Here is a 20,222-nt window from a genome sequence, read left to right as displayed (position 1 = left end):
CGTCAGTGTTGGGCAATGCCCCGCATTGTTGAACTTATCGTAACAAAAGTTGGGATAAAATCCAGGGAGCTAGAATCGCTTTTGAACTAGGGTGGGAGTGAAAAACCCCATTGCAAAAAGACGGTGCGGGAGTGAAAAAAACAGTTTACAAAAAATGAAACTTATGAGCTCGTGACTGATGCTTCAGCAAACAAAGACATCTATTTCAAGTTGACATGGACGTCATATCAAAAACCTGACAAAACTCTTTTGTCTTTTAGCATGTTAAGCCATTCAAGTGGAACAGAATACATTAAAGCATAGTGATTTCATGACAGCGTAATGAGCATAAACATTGTTAACACCAATAATTTGATGCTGCACTTTGCACTTCCCTTCCACAGCACTTTTCGCACAAAACAAAGCAAAGGAATTCAATAACAAAATAATAACAGAAAATTCAACAAGCATAAAACATTCAAACAAAAAAACCCGGGACTCCTACGCATCAGCCCATCACCAAGTCAAACACAATAGACATACCTAAGGCTTCTGTTAAGATGGGGTCAGGGAAAACAAACATTTTGTCACTGTTTCTTACGAAATATCAATGCTTATTTCCATGAAAGTAGACTTACTATGCCTAACCTAAAGAGGCCTTACTTCATCTCATCCTGTAAAACCTGTTTGTATCACAGCAGCAGTTGTAAGTTGCTGATTCTTGCCTAATTCTTATTGCCACTTGCTATGCAATTGACCAACTTAACCTAACTTAGAGTAGCCCATACGTTGAACATCATCCTAGCTCACCTATCTGTTGACAGCAGCACCTGTGATAAAAATATGACAAAGCTTATTTTTGGCTGGTTTCAACTTGCATTTTATTCAGTTCATTTGTGTATGCTTGTTGACACCAGACAAAGTTGACAACACACAAATCAAAACACTTTAAATCACTTTGAACAACTTTTTTGCATTGCCTTGGTTCAGCTATGCCGCGGGCAATAATGGGTATGCTCCACGAAACAATCTCTCTTCTCCAAAAGTAACATAACTTTTAGATGGCCATGCCAGTATTGCTGCTTGCCTTTTCATCTGCAGCAAAGGCATCTATTCAGGCTTGTTTATTCATATCTAATGACAAAGTTTGAGATGTTGGCTTCACATTTTAAATGGTCTGGTCTGACCATTTGTTACATACTAATATTTAACTCATGTTATAATTGCTTCCCCGCTTTAAGTATCCCTGTGTTAGAAAGAAAGTGTTTATATACGGTATAGTCATTTGCCAGTCAGTAAGCCATGACAACTATAGAAAACGTCTGGTTAAAGCAGCCATGAGGGACCACTTCAAGGAATTTGGCGGCAATAATCAAGAATATGGAGCAAAATAACCCCATTTCATGCATTGTGGCATCATAATTTGTCTTATGACAGCACTCGATGGATTAAAACGGAAAATGTCTAGTTCTGGTTACCAATCATGTGTTGAAAGCAGGTAAGGCAAGCAATTACTTGGTCCACAGGAGGCCTACTGGCTCCTTCCTGCTCCCTCAGAACAAAAGGCCATTACCCTTCGCATGGTCTGCTGGCAGACAGAGTCATCCCACCCACCCCCCAAATACAAATATAAATCATGCCGACCACCCTACTAGATTAAAATGCGAAACAAGTAAGAGGTGTGCATGATAAACATCTCCAGAGGGCCGAATTTCGCCATCAAACACTTCTGTGTTATCTGCGTCAGGTCTGTCCCAAAGCTCTGTATGGCAGCATTAGGATAGTCTTGTCAGGTAGCCTGGTGAGTTAGACACTCGAAAGGCTTAGATTTATCATTATTGAGCACCGTCATGAACCAAGAAAACGGTTAACCGAGCGTTTCACGGGGCAAAAATGGCGGTAAAAATAACTTTTGTGCTCCAAATTGTTTCCTTCATTCCCTGTGACCTGTTCACTTTTGGGTGCATATCAAACATGTTTGGGCGGCTGGCGAATTAACCCAATTTATGTATGATATTTGTACCAGTTTGCCGTTGGAGCACCTTGCAGAGAAATTGGTCAACATTTTAAGCAACAGATGGTAGTTCTAAAAGCAATCGAAAAGAAAGGAAGAATGAAGTGGTGTCACACTCGTATGATACCAAGAAAAACAAAGTAGTTAAATATATATAACGACTGATACTTCTCTGGCAAAATTTTGTTACCATCTGATTTGACTTCAAATCTGTTGACATGAATGCTCAAATGGTGATATTCATCTTGTAAATTTAATTTAGAAGACTTTTCTTGAATTTTTCACTCCTGCATTTCGGGAGTGACGCAATTTAGTGGTCAAGTGTTCTCGGGAAAAAGAAATACCTTGAGTAAAGTTCTCTACCAGGCATTGCTGGTATTTACGCTCTGCTTGCGTGGTGTGGCGGTGTGACCAAAAATAGGGGATGCATGAAAACCTTTCATTTGGCACACAGCTGCCGATTGCGATGCGTTTGTAAACAAACCAAGCTTCATACATGCAAACGACTGGAGTCACTGGGGTTCTTGGGCTTGGAGGTACCTGCCGCCCTCGAGCTGTGCATACACAGACATGATTCAGATGTAGGTGAGGCAGGGCATAGCCATAGGTGTCCAGGTTCTGTGGAGCCCCGTTTATGCTAGGTGGTTTCAAGTGAGCTCGGTTTTAGATGACATCTGAAAACCTCAGAAAGGGAAATAGGGGTTTGGCAGGTGCGATTAGACAATGTCAGGCAGGCGTAAAAAATTCCCGTAAAATGTGGGGAAAAGGAGCGAAAAATTGATCCTCATAGGTGTTGCTTTACACCAAAACTCGGCAATTCTAGGACACTGATCAAATCACAAAAAAGTGAACCATACCTGGCTCGAAAGCTTTTACACAAAAATAAGCCTCATATCAGTTTGCGGATTATCGCTGAGTTTTTATGCGACGTCAGGCTACCAACCACAGGCCATCGCAACGATCACAATCACCATAACCATATCTGCAGCGGCTTAATCCTGCTCCACTTCACGCAGAGTCGCCACAAAGACGGATGTTCCATGGCACGCTGCAAATCGTACCCATTTTTGCAAGTGTATGTGGTGTCGATGCCCGATAACCGATCAGCGCAGTTTTATTTGCAAAACATGTGCAGAGAAATTAGGATCTACGTCAAATACTCTCCAAGGATAACGACGTGGACAGGCCGACAGCGAACGTGACGGGACTGACCCACCATCTGTTACGCTACGCCCCGGACGGCGACCGTGCGAGGCCCGTGATGGGTAGGCCTTTCCAGTGCGCCGATCCCGTGGTCGTTGCCCCTGGGACGACGGCTGTGCCGCAGTGACGCATCCCCAGGGACGGGCCGTGGGTTGGAGGTTGGGATGGAGAGGAGGTGCGCCCGCATTCGACCCTGACGACCGCCGGGGTCAGGAAAATACCAGCGTTGCCCCCAGCGTGTGTGGTGAGGGCAAGATATATATATATATGTGTGGTGTGGTGATCTCTCTCTCTCTCTCGTCTCTCCTCTCCTCTTCCTGCCTCTCTCTCTCGCCATCTCGTCGTCTCTCCCTCTCGGTCTCATCTTATCTCCTCTCGTCTATCTCTCTCTCATCTCTCTCTCCTCATCTCTCTCTCCCCTCTCTCTCTCTGCAATAATCCGGAGGCGTGGATAGAGTTGGTATGTAATGCGTTGTCTTTAAAGTGCGCTAAGTTTGGGGTGTAGATTCTCAGGTCTCAGTTTCAGGATATAATCTAATGGTTAAGTAAAGAAACTCATTTGAGGATACGTTTTGAGTGCTCGTTAACCACTTCTTGCAATCCTGAGGACCTTCTTCAGGCCCTTGCAACCCCTGTCTTGCAAACCGGGCATAAACATGGCGCATGAACTGTTATTGACAAAGTTGGCCGAAGCAAAACCGCCCAAAGGGCTGCTAGCAAAATATTTGCAATGCATGAATATCGTCGTCGCACATAAAGATCATACCTAAAGGTCACCCAAGGTGAAGGTTGCGGGATATCATAGAACGGCTTGTGATGACCGTACATTTACCGATGAAAAAATGGCAGCATTATTTGACTTGCTTAGCTTTCCTCCTGAGCACACTTGCAAAAAACAAACATTTTCTGAGCAGTCAGCTGACACGTGCCAGCCAGGCTTCGCTTGCCCATTTTTGTAACACTCGGGCACATCCGGCCCATAAACTGGCAGTCGTACCGATCCCCACACCGTGCGGAGCGGTCCAGCGGCGCGACTGGAGAGGCTGGCGAGGACAAAACACATCGGAGGATGGCGACACGGCCGGTTCATGCCGCCACGCCTCTGCTGAGGTCGTCCGGGAACCCTCGACCTCGACCGCCACGGGCCCGGAGACAGCCCGGGGGCACTGTCTGGAACATGGCGGCCGCCGGTAAACTCGGCTGTCGGGGCCAGCTGCCGCCGGCCGGGTCACGACCTCTGCAGACGGCCGCCCGTCCCCAGCCGCGCCCGTCGTCCGTCCGTCCCCAGCCGGTCGGCGACGCCCGCCGGGCAGAAAAGAACGCGCGAAGTGAACAGTGTCCAGAGACAAGCCGCCGCTCCAGGGGCGCGATATGTTTATGAATTATTGAGGGTTTTCACAAAGTAAGCCAATGGTTAAGCGGACGTCTTGTAACACGTCTAACGGGGTCTTGTTTAGCGGATCTGGAGATCTGGATCTGTTTAGAGGACTGCGATGGTATTGAAAAACTTACTGGAATTCACTCATGTTATGGTGACTTTTCAAGCCCAGGATTGAAGATAACTTTATTGAACTCTAAATAAGCACTTTCTAAAATAATCTTTGAATCGAAAAGGTTCGAAATATTGATAAGCCACCTCGATCCTCTCATCAGCTTCCCACAAGTTCGATGGAGGGCGTCGTCATGGCAACGGAACATTTTCACTAATCAGCGACAGAACGCCTTTTTCATCGCGTATGCGACAAACAATCAGGCGTCGCGTTGCAGCACAATTCGAATCGATATTCCGAAGGCTCACATTCCCCTAGGCGAAGCCGTCAAGTCATCACCTATAAAGCAGTGTTCTTCTCCCAGTCGTTTGAAATGCCGTTTTGAGCCAACATGGCACGTACAGCCAAACGCTGCCAATACCATGCTACATGATTTGGAAACTTGTCACGCACGCTTAAATAGATTGTGTGGACGGCCACTGCGCCAGTGCAGCACCGACGCGAGTCACGCACGCCGCAAGCCCCATGAGCGCAGCGAAATGCCATCAGATTATTACGGCTGGTACCGCTGGTCAGGCGGGCCTCACGTCCACGAAATCGAGATGATGTCGTTTGCTCAGTCCAGCATGGCACGCCCTGGCTCTGCTAATCGCACTTCGGACGGGCTAATTTCTTTGCAACCAATGTTTGCAATGCCATGACTTCGTCAGCAACAGGTACCATAATTCTTTAAAAGTTGTGCCATCATATTTTAAAAGCACTTTTCAAAGTAGGCTGTTTAATCAGATGGTATCTTTATGTAGCACTGCAATATCACCACTTTCACCCCGTCCCCCGTTCCATTCTCATAGGATATGCAAAAAAAAAATACGATCGCAGGAAATCGCAGGAAAGCTAAAACGCGCAATGCGTGGACTATCACGCGCAACTGTACGCAGTACATGATCCGCCTATCTATTCGCGCCTTATAAAGACTTCTGTCAGACTTCTGCAGCCAGAGCAGTGAAGACGTGACACCAGATCGGCGGTGATAGGCGAACGCTCCGTGCACAAACCATGAAGATATTTCAGCACTGCCCGACCCGCAGCTACGCCAGTGCTTGATCGGAAGCAGGCCGATGTCATCCTTTTCGAACCTGGCGTTGGAGACAACACCCACTGACCTATACACAGATAAGCCGAAGCATGAAAACTACACAGACGCATAGTGAAGGTTAAAGTTACGTGTAAATCACCCACCCATAAAAATCCGCTTCGTCATAACATTTTCGGCACGGTCATACAAAAATAGTTTGCTGAATTCATCATCACCTAATTCACCTATCTCGTTGGCTGAAATCGCCAGGCTTTGACAGCCACAAAGTCGGCCATTATTTCAGCAATATTATTTGTAGACAAGTGTTTGGGGATCACTGCTAAATGCACTAGGCGTCGAGGATGCTCCGACATTTCGAAAAATCACGTCAGCATGGGCTTCCAAGGATAACTGGCTGCCTTCACTAGCTGTGCGATGCATTCATATCGCTCTGACAACCCCATACCACTTATGTCGTGTGAAACGTCGAGTTTAAAAATTCAGCCCCCTTTCGGCATCAGAGATCTGTCATCATCTCGCACGTCCCTCGCCGCAAAAGAGCCCCACTGGTTTCATTTTGCACTTGACACGAGCGAGGCTGCAGCTCCAGCGACTGTTAACGTCAACTGGCCGGAAATTGTCCAGCTTCAGCAGTCCGCCCCATCCGGATCAGCCAGGCCTTTGACAGACTTTTGTGTCTGCTGCCACTGATCGGGACGTCAAGAATTTGTCAACGATACGTGCAGAATTTGTGAAAGTTGTGTTATATTTGTCATCAGCATTATCATCGTCAATTTCATCAACAGCAGCAGAATTAGGATCATCATCAGTATCATCACCGCCACCGTCACGGCCGCCCCAACATCATCATCACCATCATCATATCATCATCTTTTATTTCACGTCCATATGATGAATCATATGAACCATAATAAATCATATATTGCGTATAATGAATCAGGACCACACATCGCATGAGAGCATTTTGATGAAAGCTGTTTGATCGAGGGACACGTCTTTTCAGCGTTAGAATCCGTGCACAAATCATGAAGATATTTCAACACCAACCGACCCACAACCACGCCAGTACTAGAACGGAAATAGGCCAATGTCAATGTTTCGAGTCCGGCCTCGAAGACAACATCCACTGGCCTCAACACAGACAATCCGAAACATAAGCACTACACACACGCATGGTGAAGTTTTAAGTTACGTACTTTAACTTTTGAACTATCATTGTGCTATCCCCGCCTTTCATTTTTTGTTGCTTGATTTTCAGATTGCGAACACGTGCGGCCTGCAGCATGAGACGAAAGAATACCGATGGAGGCGACAACGGGCGATGGCACCGGCAAACATGGGGGTTAATATGTGCAGATCACGACGCGCCACCGCCTGCATGGAGAGTGGATTCGTCCGTTTTGAAGCCTTGGCATCAGGTCTAAAAGCTGTTCGAGCCCGGTGCACCAGCAATGAGCGGAGAAGCCGGGATTGTTTTGTTTTGTTTTTTGGTCAGAAAGTGATCTCAAACTCATGACATTGTACCATAAGCCAGTATAAGGCGGGCCCAGAAGATGATTACAATATCTAGTTCTGTGCATCAAAAACATATTCTGCAATATTTTGGCCACAGTTGTCACAGAGCTGTGAACCACTGAGCATATATCTATTGCGTATGTTGCAATTGTCATACCATGCAATATTGACAGCTAACTAATCAACAGGTCATGGTGTCGAGCAGTTCTTAAGACGAAGTTACAAATCAGAACTTAGCTGTAGCTTATGGATACTCGAGCAATCGTCTGTGTATTTGAATTCGTCACAGATTCACATTATCAAATTAATATCGAAATGTTCAAAAGCATTACAGCGCCTTTTGAAGAAGTGCGCATTAAAAAAACACTCAGTGTCCATTTTGGTCCCATCTGTTCGCTTTGATGCCGTTGTGGACAGTGAAATCAGATCCAGTGGCTGTGGTCAGCCGACACCTGGCTCGAGTCCCACAGAGGACAAACTGTGCCGCACTGCCAGAGCACCACTGCAATCAGGCCGAAGCTGAAAACTGCAAGCCGTGGAAATATTGAAACGGTATGATGAAAGGGGTTTGCAATGCGATATATTTGTGAGGTTAGACTGCGATATTCCATCACTAGGAATCAACGCAACACGCCAACGCTTCGCAGTTGCCCTGCAACACCAGCCACGGCAGATCCTACGGTGCCAGAATAACTAACCTTCGTCGTCTCGCTTTCGATAGAAAGCAACACACCGGCGGGCACGAACACTTCCTGGATAACTGATGACATGAGCCATTGATGCTGTGAGTCCTTGCAAATATTACTCGCAGAGAAAGCAAAGTCATGCGTCTTCTGATTGCGAGTTCAGTGCTCTACCAACGGAGCTAAAGCAGAAGGACAAGCCCTTCTCGAAGGACGGGAAGGACAGGTTGCATGAAACGCAACGTGTCCCGGTCCCAGGCTGGAGGATTCTCAGGCCACCAACCACATGCAGTCTGGTGCGTCAGTGGTCACATGTAGAGGTGGAACTATCGTTGGATGTGTCTAGAACCACCCATTATTGCGCCAGTAACCCGAAAATCAACCCCAAAAAGGAAAAGGCAAAACTTTCGCCACAGTCTTGGGGGGATATGTTCCTGTTACCTCAACCTCTTCGGCCTACCAGGGTTAAGTCTACCCCTGCCCCTAGTCGGGAGGAGCGGGGGAGGGGTAGCCGCGGCCACGTCGGTGGCGGTCCGGGCGAGTGGCCCGGGCCAGACGGCGGCCCGGGCCTGCCAGGGGCGACACCAGGCACCTGTCTGGGGGGTGCCGACCCGCCGACCCGAACCTCACTGCTCCGTGGGCACAGCGAGGTTCGTGCACAGCCGTGACCCCTTGACCCCGCACCCACGTGACCCAGGGCGCGGCGGCGGTGCTAGGTCACCTGGCCGCGCCCGTGGTCCGGGCGACCCCGGATTTCGGCGGTATTGATCCCCGGAGGCGCTTGACCCGGCCAAGAGCGCAGCCCCAGACGCCGCCGCGGTAAATCCGCCTCGGAGCCCGGCTGTGGGCCCGGGCCGCCGCAGACAGCGCGGCCGACCGACCCCCCCCCCCCCCCCGACCCCCTGTCGACACTCCCTGAGAAGCGGCCGCCGACGGCCGGCGGCTCCGACGACCCGGTGACTGTCGGCCGTGCTGGCCGGTGGCTGCTCGGGAGGTGGCGGCGGCGGGCCGGCGGGCCGGCGGGCCGGCGGGCCGGAGGGGCGGCGGGCCGGCGGGACGGCGGCCGGCCCCCGCCGGGTGGGCTGAGCGCGGTCCGACACCAGGACCGCGCGGCTGGAGCTCAGACCGCCAACGGCGCCGCTTCAACGACGCACCCACTGCCGGCCTCCGTGGGGTACACACGCCAAGTTGTATATATTTTAGAGGAAATCACATTTTTGTGCCTGGAAAAACGCGAAGGTGGACGGACGACCTCGGGACAGAAAGTGAGAGACAAAAATTCCAAAGGTAACCGGCCAAATGTCTGGAACGGAATAAGTCAAGCAGAATACACCTAAATTGCTAGAAGACAATAGCCAGCTAACGCAAATTTGATTTTCAGACAATCAAAGGGTTAATAGAGGAGGGCAAGAGGCAAGGAATCAAAATGGATAACAATTTAAAAAGGAAAACGGATGCAGAATGCAGATGTAGAAAATGACCATAGACGAAACGTATGTGTCATTTTTACCAGCTGTCTTTGGTTACGGCTTTGAACGCCTCTTTAAATGATGGGCCCAGCTTCGTGTTTATGCGATTTTGAACTGTTGAATTCAGGCTCATACGATCTTGAACCGCTTGCTCCGGCTTTGGCATTGAAATTGTTCACTGCAGATGGGACGTTACTTTCAGGAACATGCGTATAACTGTCCGTCTCGTGACCCAAATACATCAGACAATTCCTCAAAGGTGTGGCACACACACAGCTGAGAGTCCAAAACCCGTCGGTGTTCTTAGGAGCTCTGAAGATGACCACCTTTTATTGCGTCTGTTCACTCTTCGTGGAAATTAGAAAATGTTCGCCCACTATTAAAAAGCAGTGGAAAACCCCCTCACCGACAAATCACCGGCCATAGCTATCCGAAGTATTGAAAGGGCATTATTCAAACATACGTATCTTCACTTCATCACCAACAGCTTGCACACTGAACCACCGAGAGGATATCAATCCCACCAAAGTACACACAGGCAACTCATGTACCTCACACACAGACAGCTTGAATCAGGCACTGTGCTCAGGGCGAGACTTCACAGCCATCTACTTTGACATACCAAAATGCTTTGACGAAATCTGGCAAGAGGGACTGTTTATATTTTGGTAAACACGATTTCGCCACGTCTGGCATGCTCCTCCGTCAGCTCAAATCGTATCTCAGCAACAGAGCGCACCAGGATAAAGGGGGGGGGGAAGATTTGTGGACATCAAAATCCAGCAATGCAAAATGCTCGCAAGAATCTGTGCTGGGCTCACTCCTTTTCCTCGTGCATCGCGAGAGTAAGACGACGTTACGTAAGACGTTACGTAAGACGACGCATGCTCTTCATTTCTTTGCTGATTGTACTTCTCCATGCTCACGTCCCAGACAACCAATATGAACGTCATTGCAATAAGACCGCGGTAGAAATCAAATTTTCGACTATGGTAAGGAGTGGGCTTCCACAAAAATGCAGACAGAACAAAGCAGCGAATATTCAAGAACATTGCTTAACCAAACTTCCCTAAGCTTCTCACTTAGAGACATCGACAAACATTTGGGGATAACATTTTCTGATGACGTACATTGCTACGACAACGTCAATAAAGTGATAAAAAATGTAAATGGAGCCATCAGCCATATCCATGCCATAGCACATCATATGAGGTTTCTTCCAGTCCAGATTTACACCACATGCGCCCAACTACACTTAGACAACTGCGACACAGTGTGCGACGATGCACCACGGTCACTGACTCACTCAAACTTCAGGCTTAAAAATAGAGCTGCGAGGCTCGTGGCAGATGCACATCTTGGAACACCGTCTGGGAAACCTAGACGTTACGTCTGGGTTTTCCAGTCGGCGAGACTCGCTCGACACAAGACGCCACATACACATACATACCTTAGCACTGTTTTTCAAGATAAGAGACACGCGCTCACACCACTCCAATTACATTACATATATCGCCCTCGCCGCACAACATGACAAAGGCATAAGCTTGCGCAACGCAAGCGCCCAATCACAACCATTGAACTGTCCCACCTTATTTCCACATGCCCTCACACATGCCACAGCTTGAGTTCGAAATCAACTGTCTCTGACAACAATCTACACCTCCGTGCAGTAATTCCGCTGCCAAAATACAAACACACTCAGTACAAGAGGCTGGGGATAAAAGCTCCATCACTTAGGCAAAAACTGGGTAACACCATCCACGCCACACTTCGGTTAGGCACGTTCTCCTTGAAAGTTGCTATGTATAAAATGTTAACAAATGATGGCCAATTGGGTTTGTGTGGCTTTCTCTATGAACACTGCATTCAATTAACCTTACTCTCTCTGCTCTATTGTGCCACTTGCCAACGTAATTTTAAAATCCTTTCAGAAACGCTATCAACGCGATTTCGATTCCCTTCCCCTACACGATAAACTCAACATGCTTCTACACGTAGCCGGTCTGGGCGGTGACGATGGCTGTACGGTGGCTTATGGCTTTCAAAACGGCTTGCCTTCTAACCCCAGGTCGATTTTGAGATACATGAGACCGACATGGGGCCGCGGGGTCCAGCCAGAGCAGGCTCACGTAGGCTTGCGGAGGCTGCAGTCGTGGCGGGCCCACATGGGCGTGTTGGCCCCAATCAGAGTAGGCCCACATGGACCCGCGGGGCCCAAGCCAGACCAGCGGCACTCAGTTCAAAAGCTGAGCCATGTCCGCGGCTACGGTTAGACGACTTTTACGTTTAAATTTCACACGCGGATAAGTGTCCCGTGTTAATCGAACTCGTCTTTGCACCTGTCTGCAAATGTGTTCCCATCATGTGTATTTGCTATGGAAATAAATGTTTTGCTGTTCAGGAGTGATTTGCTTTGGAGTGTAGGCTCGGCTTTGGCTTCGGCTTTGCTGTTTTAAGCTGGTTGGTTGGGTTTTGGCTTTTTTCCTGAGCCCGAAACTGCTAATTTCGGCTTCCGCTTCGCGAACAGATAATTGGAAGCCATTAGCCTCAAATTCGGCTTGACGGGCTAAGAACAGAACTACTGCCGCCAAAATGACTACACGTATACCAGCTAGCAGCAAACGTGTGCTTTGAAGCGAAATGTGGTCTTCATAATTATGCAGACAATGTCTCATAAACGGGCATTTTACAATTTTTTCACGCCACCATTGGGCCGGTTGGTGGCTTCGACATGCCTTGTCTTTAATGTGTCTGCAACTACCATGCACCACTACCAGCAAACGTGCCTCATTACACAGAAGTGTTGGTATCGCAATTATCCGGGTGGAGAAATCCCAGAAGTGAAAAGTTGGTATACTTTTCACATGCCGCTATTTTACTTGTTTATTTTTAGATTGCGTTTCTATGATTTCGTTTTTACATTCCGTTTCTATGATGGCATCAACTAGCATTGACCAAGTGGCATTCGTAGAGCACAGAAATGAAAATTATGTGACATGCGTGCACGTCGGCTGACAGGTGGTTTTTGCTGTGGCTCTTTTTTATTGTTTTAAAACAGAAGATGTTGGAACTGCAAGCACACCTCACATCGAGTCGCAAGACTTTGGTACCTTCTGAAGGCAGATATTAGAATGTCCAACTCATCGTAAATGCATGATGTATAGTTCTGTCTCCACGTTTCTTTTTTTTTTTTTTGCTTTAGTGACGTCTGCGCAAGATTCATCTCATTTGTTCGGAGTCGGTTTGCGTATTATGACTGCCCAGAAAGCATTTAAATTTGCAATGCACGTACCGTCCGTGAGGAAGAACTTGTAATTCGGAGTGTTGGTGAAAACTTGAATCGGAATAAAATGTCAACACATTTTTTAACGTAAAGATAATGAGTCAAAGGGAACGGGACGAAGGCAACGAAGCTGTGGCTCAAAGACGGAATTGCAACGAAGGAATCTCACGCGATCACTTATATTCGTCTTGATTGGGTTTCCTAATTCTGCAACCCACATCCTTGGGAATCTTGCGAAAGTGTAGAAGTGTGAAAGGGAACGAGACGAAGGCAACGAAGCTGTGGGTCAACGACGGAATTGCAACGAAGAAATCTCACGCGATCAATCATATTCGCCATGTTTTTAGTTGAGTTTCCTAATCCTGCAACCCACATTCTTGTGAATCCTGTGGACCATGTTAGCTTAGCGTGCGTGGCTGACGCGCTCCCAATCGCATATCCCAATCCTTAGCCCTCCTTTACTCAGTCCATTCCCAGCCTGCTTTTATGCGCCCTTATCTCGCTATGCCTTTTATCTTCATCCATGTCTATGGCGTTGCGATATTTTTCATTGCATTGACGGCACCGAAAGATATGGACACAACGGATTGGTGATAAAATGCAATGAAATACAGTGCATTACTAAAACTGCTTCTCTTTGTTCCGACTTTGCATCCCGTCTTCTTTTCCAGGCAGTCAAGGTGGTTTGAAAGGCTAAAAATGCGTCCAAAGCGCTGGGTAAGCTGCAAAAAAATTGTCCCAGCGCGGCGAAAATGGAAAATGTTTTACACCTCACGCCTGGCCTTTTGTTGGTTCGCTGGTGCAACCCAAATGAGTTTGGTCTTGGCATGGCCTGATGATCGCGCGTAATTCTCATCAGAGCTCCGAACTGGCCCTCGCTTATCCACACGCCTGCAGGTGGCGCTGGAGATTCACCCACAAAGATATAGGTGGTGTTGTCGCCGCAAGGCCCTTCGGACTAGCGCTAAATTCCGATTTTTTCCTCCATTACAAGCTCAGCTCAATCCTTACCTCCTGCCTGGCAGCCGAGCATATTAAATCCGCTAGAAGAGAATTGCTAGTGATATGGACAAGCTTTTTCCTCTGTTTTAGTAGGGTGGAAAACTTTCCACGGCCCAGACCGAATTGATGAGCATGTGGCCGGGGACAACCCATCCCTAGTAGGTCTCGTCGCAGGCATTAACTGCGGACCACAAGTTCCGCAACTGACTCCTCCGCACTGCGCATTGATGTGTTAAGCTGTATACGCTATAAGACCCAGTATACTAAATTGGTTATGGGAGTGAACCATGTCGATGCTTCGTTGCTCGTTGCGAGGAAACTGGCTGTGTGAATATTTAGTTCACTGAGCACATGTCGAGGAATGTGTCGTTCCCCTGACAGCAGGTGGAGACCCCCCTCCCTGACTCCCCAACACGTACAGGTCCAGCAAGTCCCCGTCTCACGCATAAATCCGGCCGTTCCAATTCGCGCAAATTTGTTCAAGGCGATAGCCGCGGTGTCGTCCTGCAAGCCAGACGATATAGGCGGCGCTGGTCGCCACCGTCGCACGCCGTCGCGTTGTGGGACTCGCCATCAACGATGACGTGCGAGGGCGGGTGCAGCTGCTGCCGAACCTCGGGCCACCGTTAAGGCAGTAGAGTCGCAACATATTTTTTTTAATTTCACGCTGCTTCTAGTTCCTTTAATTTCTAGGCCGCTTGCGTGCAGTCTTAAGTAATATCTGGCTTGAGATGAGACATTTGAGCAACGCTTAGCAGTCCTACATGGGTAATGCTCCACTAAGCATTCCAATTATCATTGCGATGTCACACGGAGGTCGACGTGGAGCACGTCGCAGCCCTCGGCTGGGAGCTAGAGTTGGACTCGATGTACCACCCGGCAGACGGCGAGCAGACAGTCGCTCTACCCGAGCTTGTACCGACCCCTGCGGGCCGATACCACTGGGGAACGGAGGCATCAGTTCCACGACGGCGACGCGCTCCGTTTGACAACGCAGGATGCTACGTTCAGAATTCAGGAACTTGCTTCCTCTGAGCACCAATCGCCACCATACACATCCATAGTCTCGCATTAATATGCTCGCGTGTCCTACCAGGCATTACCCTGACGCCTTCTGCATTACCCTTCGTCCTTCCCAGCTCTGGCCGGGAGAGCCCCATGACAAACAGCACGTGGCGACGGTCAGGTATTTATTGACAGTCGCAGGGACACAGATGAGGGAGCAGTGATGGTGGACGGCCGGCCAGCTCACTGGAACGAGATAGAGGACGTGTCAGCACGAGTGTCCGCTCCGCCAGCACAGCACGCGCCCGCCAAAGGGGCGCCGACAGCGGACGGACACGCCGTCCTCAATGTGAAGGACGGCGCGGGGACGTCCGCCGAGCTCAACGTGAAGGCAGACAACGAAAAGCGCTGTCAGACCGACATCATACAGAACAACCAGTTATCAGACGTTAAAACGACTACAGTTTCAGTGACATAAAGAACAGAAACATTTCATTACAAACGCGCATGGCAGGCAAAAATTCGTATTCAAGCAAGCGCAATTCATGGGAACAACCAAAGCAATCGCAAGCAACATGGTTAAATGCCTTCGACGGGCATCCGTCGCGCAGCTCAAAGCAAGGCCGAGTCGGCCAACATACAGATCAGCGCTGCAAAGAAAAGAGGCACGTCGCTGAAAACGGAGCGTGCACTTTGCACACACAGCGTGCCGCCACGGTCAACGGCATACCGATGCCAAAACGGGGTTATAAAGAAACGGATCATAACGCTACGAGTTAATCAAAAGCCGCTGGTTATCAACTCAAAAGGGCAGCTTCTGCGACCGCAGCTGCTGGTCCAGTGCTGCCTCCAACGCCTGCGGGTAGGGGCTCTAAGCTACTACGGCGCGACACGGCCGCGAGGCTCGGTGCTACGGCCGGCAACACAGCCGGTCAGGAGGGCGACACACACACAGGAGCGCCGCGTGGGGCATGCATCGACGCCATGCGCCACAGGCAGGGCAGACCAGACCAGACCAGACCTGAGCACAGTGGGCTCCGCCGGACGGACGCAGTGCGCCACGCCGCTCAGCGCTGCAACAAGACCGGCTGGCGTGACCCGCGAGCGAGCAAGAGAGCGCGCCCGGTCACACTTCCGGGGGCGGGGGATAGAGAACTTCGGGAAAGCAGATCCAGACGGGATCTAGATCCAAAGCGATCCCGGAGAGGGAGAGGCCGGAGGCGACAGGCGAGAGCATCTCCGGGAGACTGACGCTTGACGGGCGGGAGTGCCCCCGGGGGGAGGGGATACGGCCAACTTCGACAGGCGCCAGCGCCAGGTCACCCGGTCACACCCGCAACGGTGCTGTTCCTCCCAAACCATAGACCTGTTGATCCACGACTGACGGTCACCGTCCATGGCTCGCTATCCGAATCACGTGACCTCCCCCCCAAGAAACATTCCGCTCGCGTCCACACGTACCCTGCCCCTGCGAACCGCCCCGAGGCGCTGTTTCTCTGAATGGGAAGTCACGTGGCAGTTATGGTTGGTTCTGCATGGGAAGTCACGTAGGCCGTTGCACCAATGTAACAAAGAGAAGTCGGAGAGCGGGACGTGGGACAGGGACCACGGACGCCGAGCGTCACACGGATGTCCTACGTATACGCATGAGAGCGCCGCACAGTATGGGCACAGGGAGGCTAGCCCATACTTGACAACGCCCCATAAGGGAAACAGCAGCACACACACGACACACGCTCATAGAAACCACCCGGGAGTCGGGCCGAAGAAGCCCAACGTTTTAGCAAAAATTTCTCTCGATTTGATTTTGATAGGAGTCCTTAAACGCATGTTGCTGTAGTAAATATAACAGGAATATAACTGGCCTAGCTGGTTGCATGTTCCCGCCCTTTTCATCCCCTGGCAATAGATGGGGGTTAATTGATACCAAATGTGCTCGATTCCGAGAGTTAAATCGACAGCTCCTTTCAGCGGAGCGCATTTTTAACTACACAGTCTGCCTCCAATACTTGCCTCCCACAGTCAGGCAAAAATAACACAACCAGTGGGCTCTCGGAATGAGTCTCAGCAGAACCAAGCTAGACCGCTGTTGCCCACAGACCAGAGACGCTTCCGGCCGCTGCGGCGCCATATTGCCGCCCAGCGGCCGCCTCGCTGACACCCCCAGCACCTCCCACCCCCTTCAGGTGACTCCCACTCCACTGCCGGGCGTTACCGCAGCGTGCGGCACAGCCCGTAGTATGCTCACCCCACAGATGCAGCCAGCTGGCCGCCAAGCGTAAAGCCTCGGTAAAGCAGTTTCGAGGCTCCCACGCCTCCCCGCCGCCGGCCCCACCCATTCCAAGCTGAGCCGTGGCCCACACCCCACACATCCGAAAGCCACAGCATGGCCTGTGGCGCTCCAACGGCCACGTTTCGACGCGTCGTTGGACACTCATCAGCCCATACAAAGGAGCCAACATTTAACACAAAGCGCGCACGCCTGTACAACCACCCAGTCGCGATCGTGTACGGCGGCACCCAGCACTCCCAATACGGCTCGGCCGCGGGCGTGCCCGCCGTCGGCACAAACAGCTGTCATCTCCACCGTCCGGCGACCACCCGGACACGCGTCCTGCGGCGATGACCTCGGCCGCTCGACGGCCGGTTCACGCCGCTCCCCGCCCCGCCCCGGGGCCGACCCCGGTCAGCTTACCTTCTTGCCGGAGGTCACCTTGGCCTTGGCCGTGCCGCGCACCTTCTTCATGCGGTTCTTGCGCTCCTTGCGCAGTTTCCGGCCGCCGGGCGGCTTGGCCAGGAAGCCTTGCCGCACCTGTGGCGCAGAGCGTCCGCAGCGTCACCACACGAGCATCAACACATGTAAACACAGGTGAACAGACAGACAGTCAGCAGGCAGGTAGTTGAGTAGCATTGGTGGCTGACAGCTAGCAGGGATATGGACCTGACCAGCAAGCCAGAACAGGGTGATTTGTGAGGACATCATGATGCTGATGATGGACACACAGGGTGGCGGACCAGGGTGGTCTCCCTGCGCTTCAGTCACATGCTTCCATGCCCAATACCAAGCCACCCACACAAGTGTCTTTCCAGACTGGTGAATGTTACACTACCTTGATATATTGTCACTGTTTACTGGTGTTTAAACATCTTGACTACAATGGTCATGTTGCAACCTGATATCTTATACCGGTGCTATGACACTGGGTGGGGGTGGGGGGTGGGAGGAGCTTCAAATTGCCCTCCATTAGTGGAGCCATGCCAATGCACCTCTACTAACATCTACACAATGATAGTCTTGTTGACTTACCAGCCTATGCCTGGGCTCAAACTTCTTGGCAAAGTCCAGGGTGTCGTAAATCAGCGCAAAACCAGTCATCCTGCCTCCTCCAAAGTGGCACCTGAAAGGCAACTCTGTGTCAGAAACCTCTTGGCCAGGCTCACCCTGCCTTCAGACATCACCTGCCCACATACTGTCTCAGTGATGAGCAAGAAGTGTGGGCCTGAAGCAGCCAAAACTTCCCAAAAGAACTTCCCAGAACTCACCCCAAAGCCTTGTTCTCACCCCAAAGTTCTTCTTCACTTCACTCACCCCAAAGCCACAAGTGGATTAATTGGAACACCAACAACACTACTGGGATGGAGACATGCAAGGGAGACACTCTGGGAACTTGCACGATATGCTTCCTCACTGCCTCCATTGGTCATGCACCTGGACCACCATGGTATTTATCACATGTGCATAAGAATGTTGTCATGCAATCTGCTGAAATAGATCCCTCCAACAGAAAGACCACCTAGACAGTGAGGGTGGGGCATTCACCCTTATTGCCTGAATGCATGACAGTTTACTATCTAAATGCAGATAAGAAATTCACAATCCAGTCATAATTCTCTTCAGCTTGTGCACAACAAATTATTGTTCAGACACCACATTGTATTCAACATACAAATGCCAAGATGAATTTGGTGAAAGTAATCACCAATGCCAAGATTTGTTTATCATATATAATCATACAACATAAAGTTTTACAAGACTAAATATTAATATCACTGAAAAATCATGGTCAGATCATCAGCATCAATCTCAACACCAGCTGTGGCATCAATATGATCATTCCACCTGTTTGTAATAGATGACATGCATGTGTAACTGCTGCGCCTATGTGCTGAAATGTAACTGAGCAGGGTGCAGCCTGGACCTGATCGGAACCATAGTGCAGTAGACTTTTGCAAGTGGAATCAAACCCCACTGGGTAAAGCAGGCTGTACTATGGCTTACAGATATTTACATGCAACATAATCTCATCTAATATTTGGATGGTTGAACCAGCCTGTGCACAAATAATGTTCTCTGCTTACATGTAACTATCAGTCACCTGGGCATGATGACACACTCATGACACCTGCTCAGGCAACAGCATTACTTGCCTGTCACCCTGCCATAAAGGGTCAGGACCATAGGGAATCAAACCCTATACTTTTGGTTTCTCATATTTCAGCATACACAAGATGTAAAACTTAACCAATTCCAATAACAGTTAACAGGTCAGATGATCCCATTCAGAAAGAACAATGACAATCACAAACTGATCCAATAACCATACTAGCAGCATGGCAAAAACTCACTTGTAACCAAAAACAAAGACCACATCTGGCGTAACCTTGTACATCTTCGCCAGCTTCTCACGAATCTGGTTCTTGCTGAGACCAGGCTTGCCTGGATGCAGCACATCAACCACCATCTGTTTCCTGCATAGCAGGCGATTTGTCATAAACTTCCTGGTGCGGATAGTTGCTGTTCCCTCACTCTGAAAAGGAAAAGGTGTCAATATGAATGCATATAATTATATTGATACAAGTAGCATACATTGCCCATCAGCCAAATCACTTTCATCCTGCAGTTTTTATAATTGGCACACCAAGCAGCTTATAAGAGCCTGTGCTTAATCAATTCTGTGCTCTATTTGCACTTCAACTTAATTGTCTGTCATGCAGAGCTACTTGTAAAATGACAAGCATGGATGAAGCTTTGGTATCCCATTGAGATGGTATTGCCCTCCCCCCTGTTCTTATTATCTTCCAATTAATCACTAAAACTACCAGCAATTCAACACTGCAAACAACTGGTAAAATTTGACCTTCCAGACATCTAGTCTTTATTATTCCACCACTCTCCCCAAAACTCTAGCTGCTGCCATTGCACACTGTCCTTACAACAAAAAGCCATCGCTTGGCATAAGCAAGCTTACCACATTCATGTCCCTGGCATTGGGGCTTGATGACACAACCTCTCATACAAGTGTCGCCTTGCCCTTGCCCGGGTAGGAAATGGCATGCCATGAAATTAAGCCCCATACCTATGATACCCATACACACACCATACATATACCATACATATACCCAAAGCCATATATCATATGCTCACCTTAAACAATGGTTTAACAATGGTACACAAAACTCACTCCTGATACCCTGGTACA

General features: G+C 49.4%; 1 protein-coding gene across 2 annotated transcripts; it reads right to left on the bottom strand.

Annotated features, from left to right (window-relative positions):
• Positions 1-14,910: 14,910 nt before the first annotated feature.
• RpS24 (ribosomal protein S24) lies at positions 14,911-19,550 on the bottom strand (the record flags this gene model as incomplete). Of its 2 annotated transcripts, none has more annotated exon segments than XM_037225504.1 (4): positions 14,911-14,988; positions 17,438-17,554; positions 18,050-18,140; positions 19,369-19,550. In XM_037225504.1, coding segments are annotated over 4 exon segments (393 nt in total), but the record flags the coding sequence as incomplete, so codon positions are not given.
• Between the last annotated feature and the right edge of the window lie 672 nt (positions 19,551-20,222).

Source organism: Pollicipes pollicipes, unplaced genomic scaffold (assembly GCF_011947565.3).
Source record: "Pollicipes pollicipes isolate AB1234 unplaced genomic scaffold, Ppol_2.1 Scaffold_567;HRSCAF=640_pilon_pilon_pilon, whole genome shotgun sequence".
Classification (NCBI taxonomy): domain Eukaryota; kingdom Metazoa; phylum Arthropoda; class Thecostraca; order Pollicipedomorpha; family Pollicipedidae; genus Pollicipes; species Pollicipes pollicipes.
The sequence above is the reverse complement of the archived record's forward strand: the minus strand, read 5'-3'. Positions and strand labels throughout refer to the sequence as shown.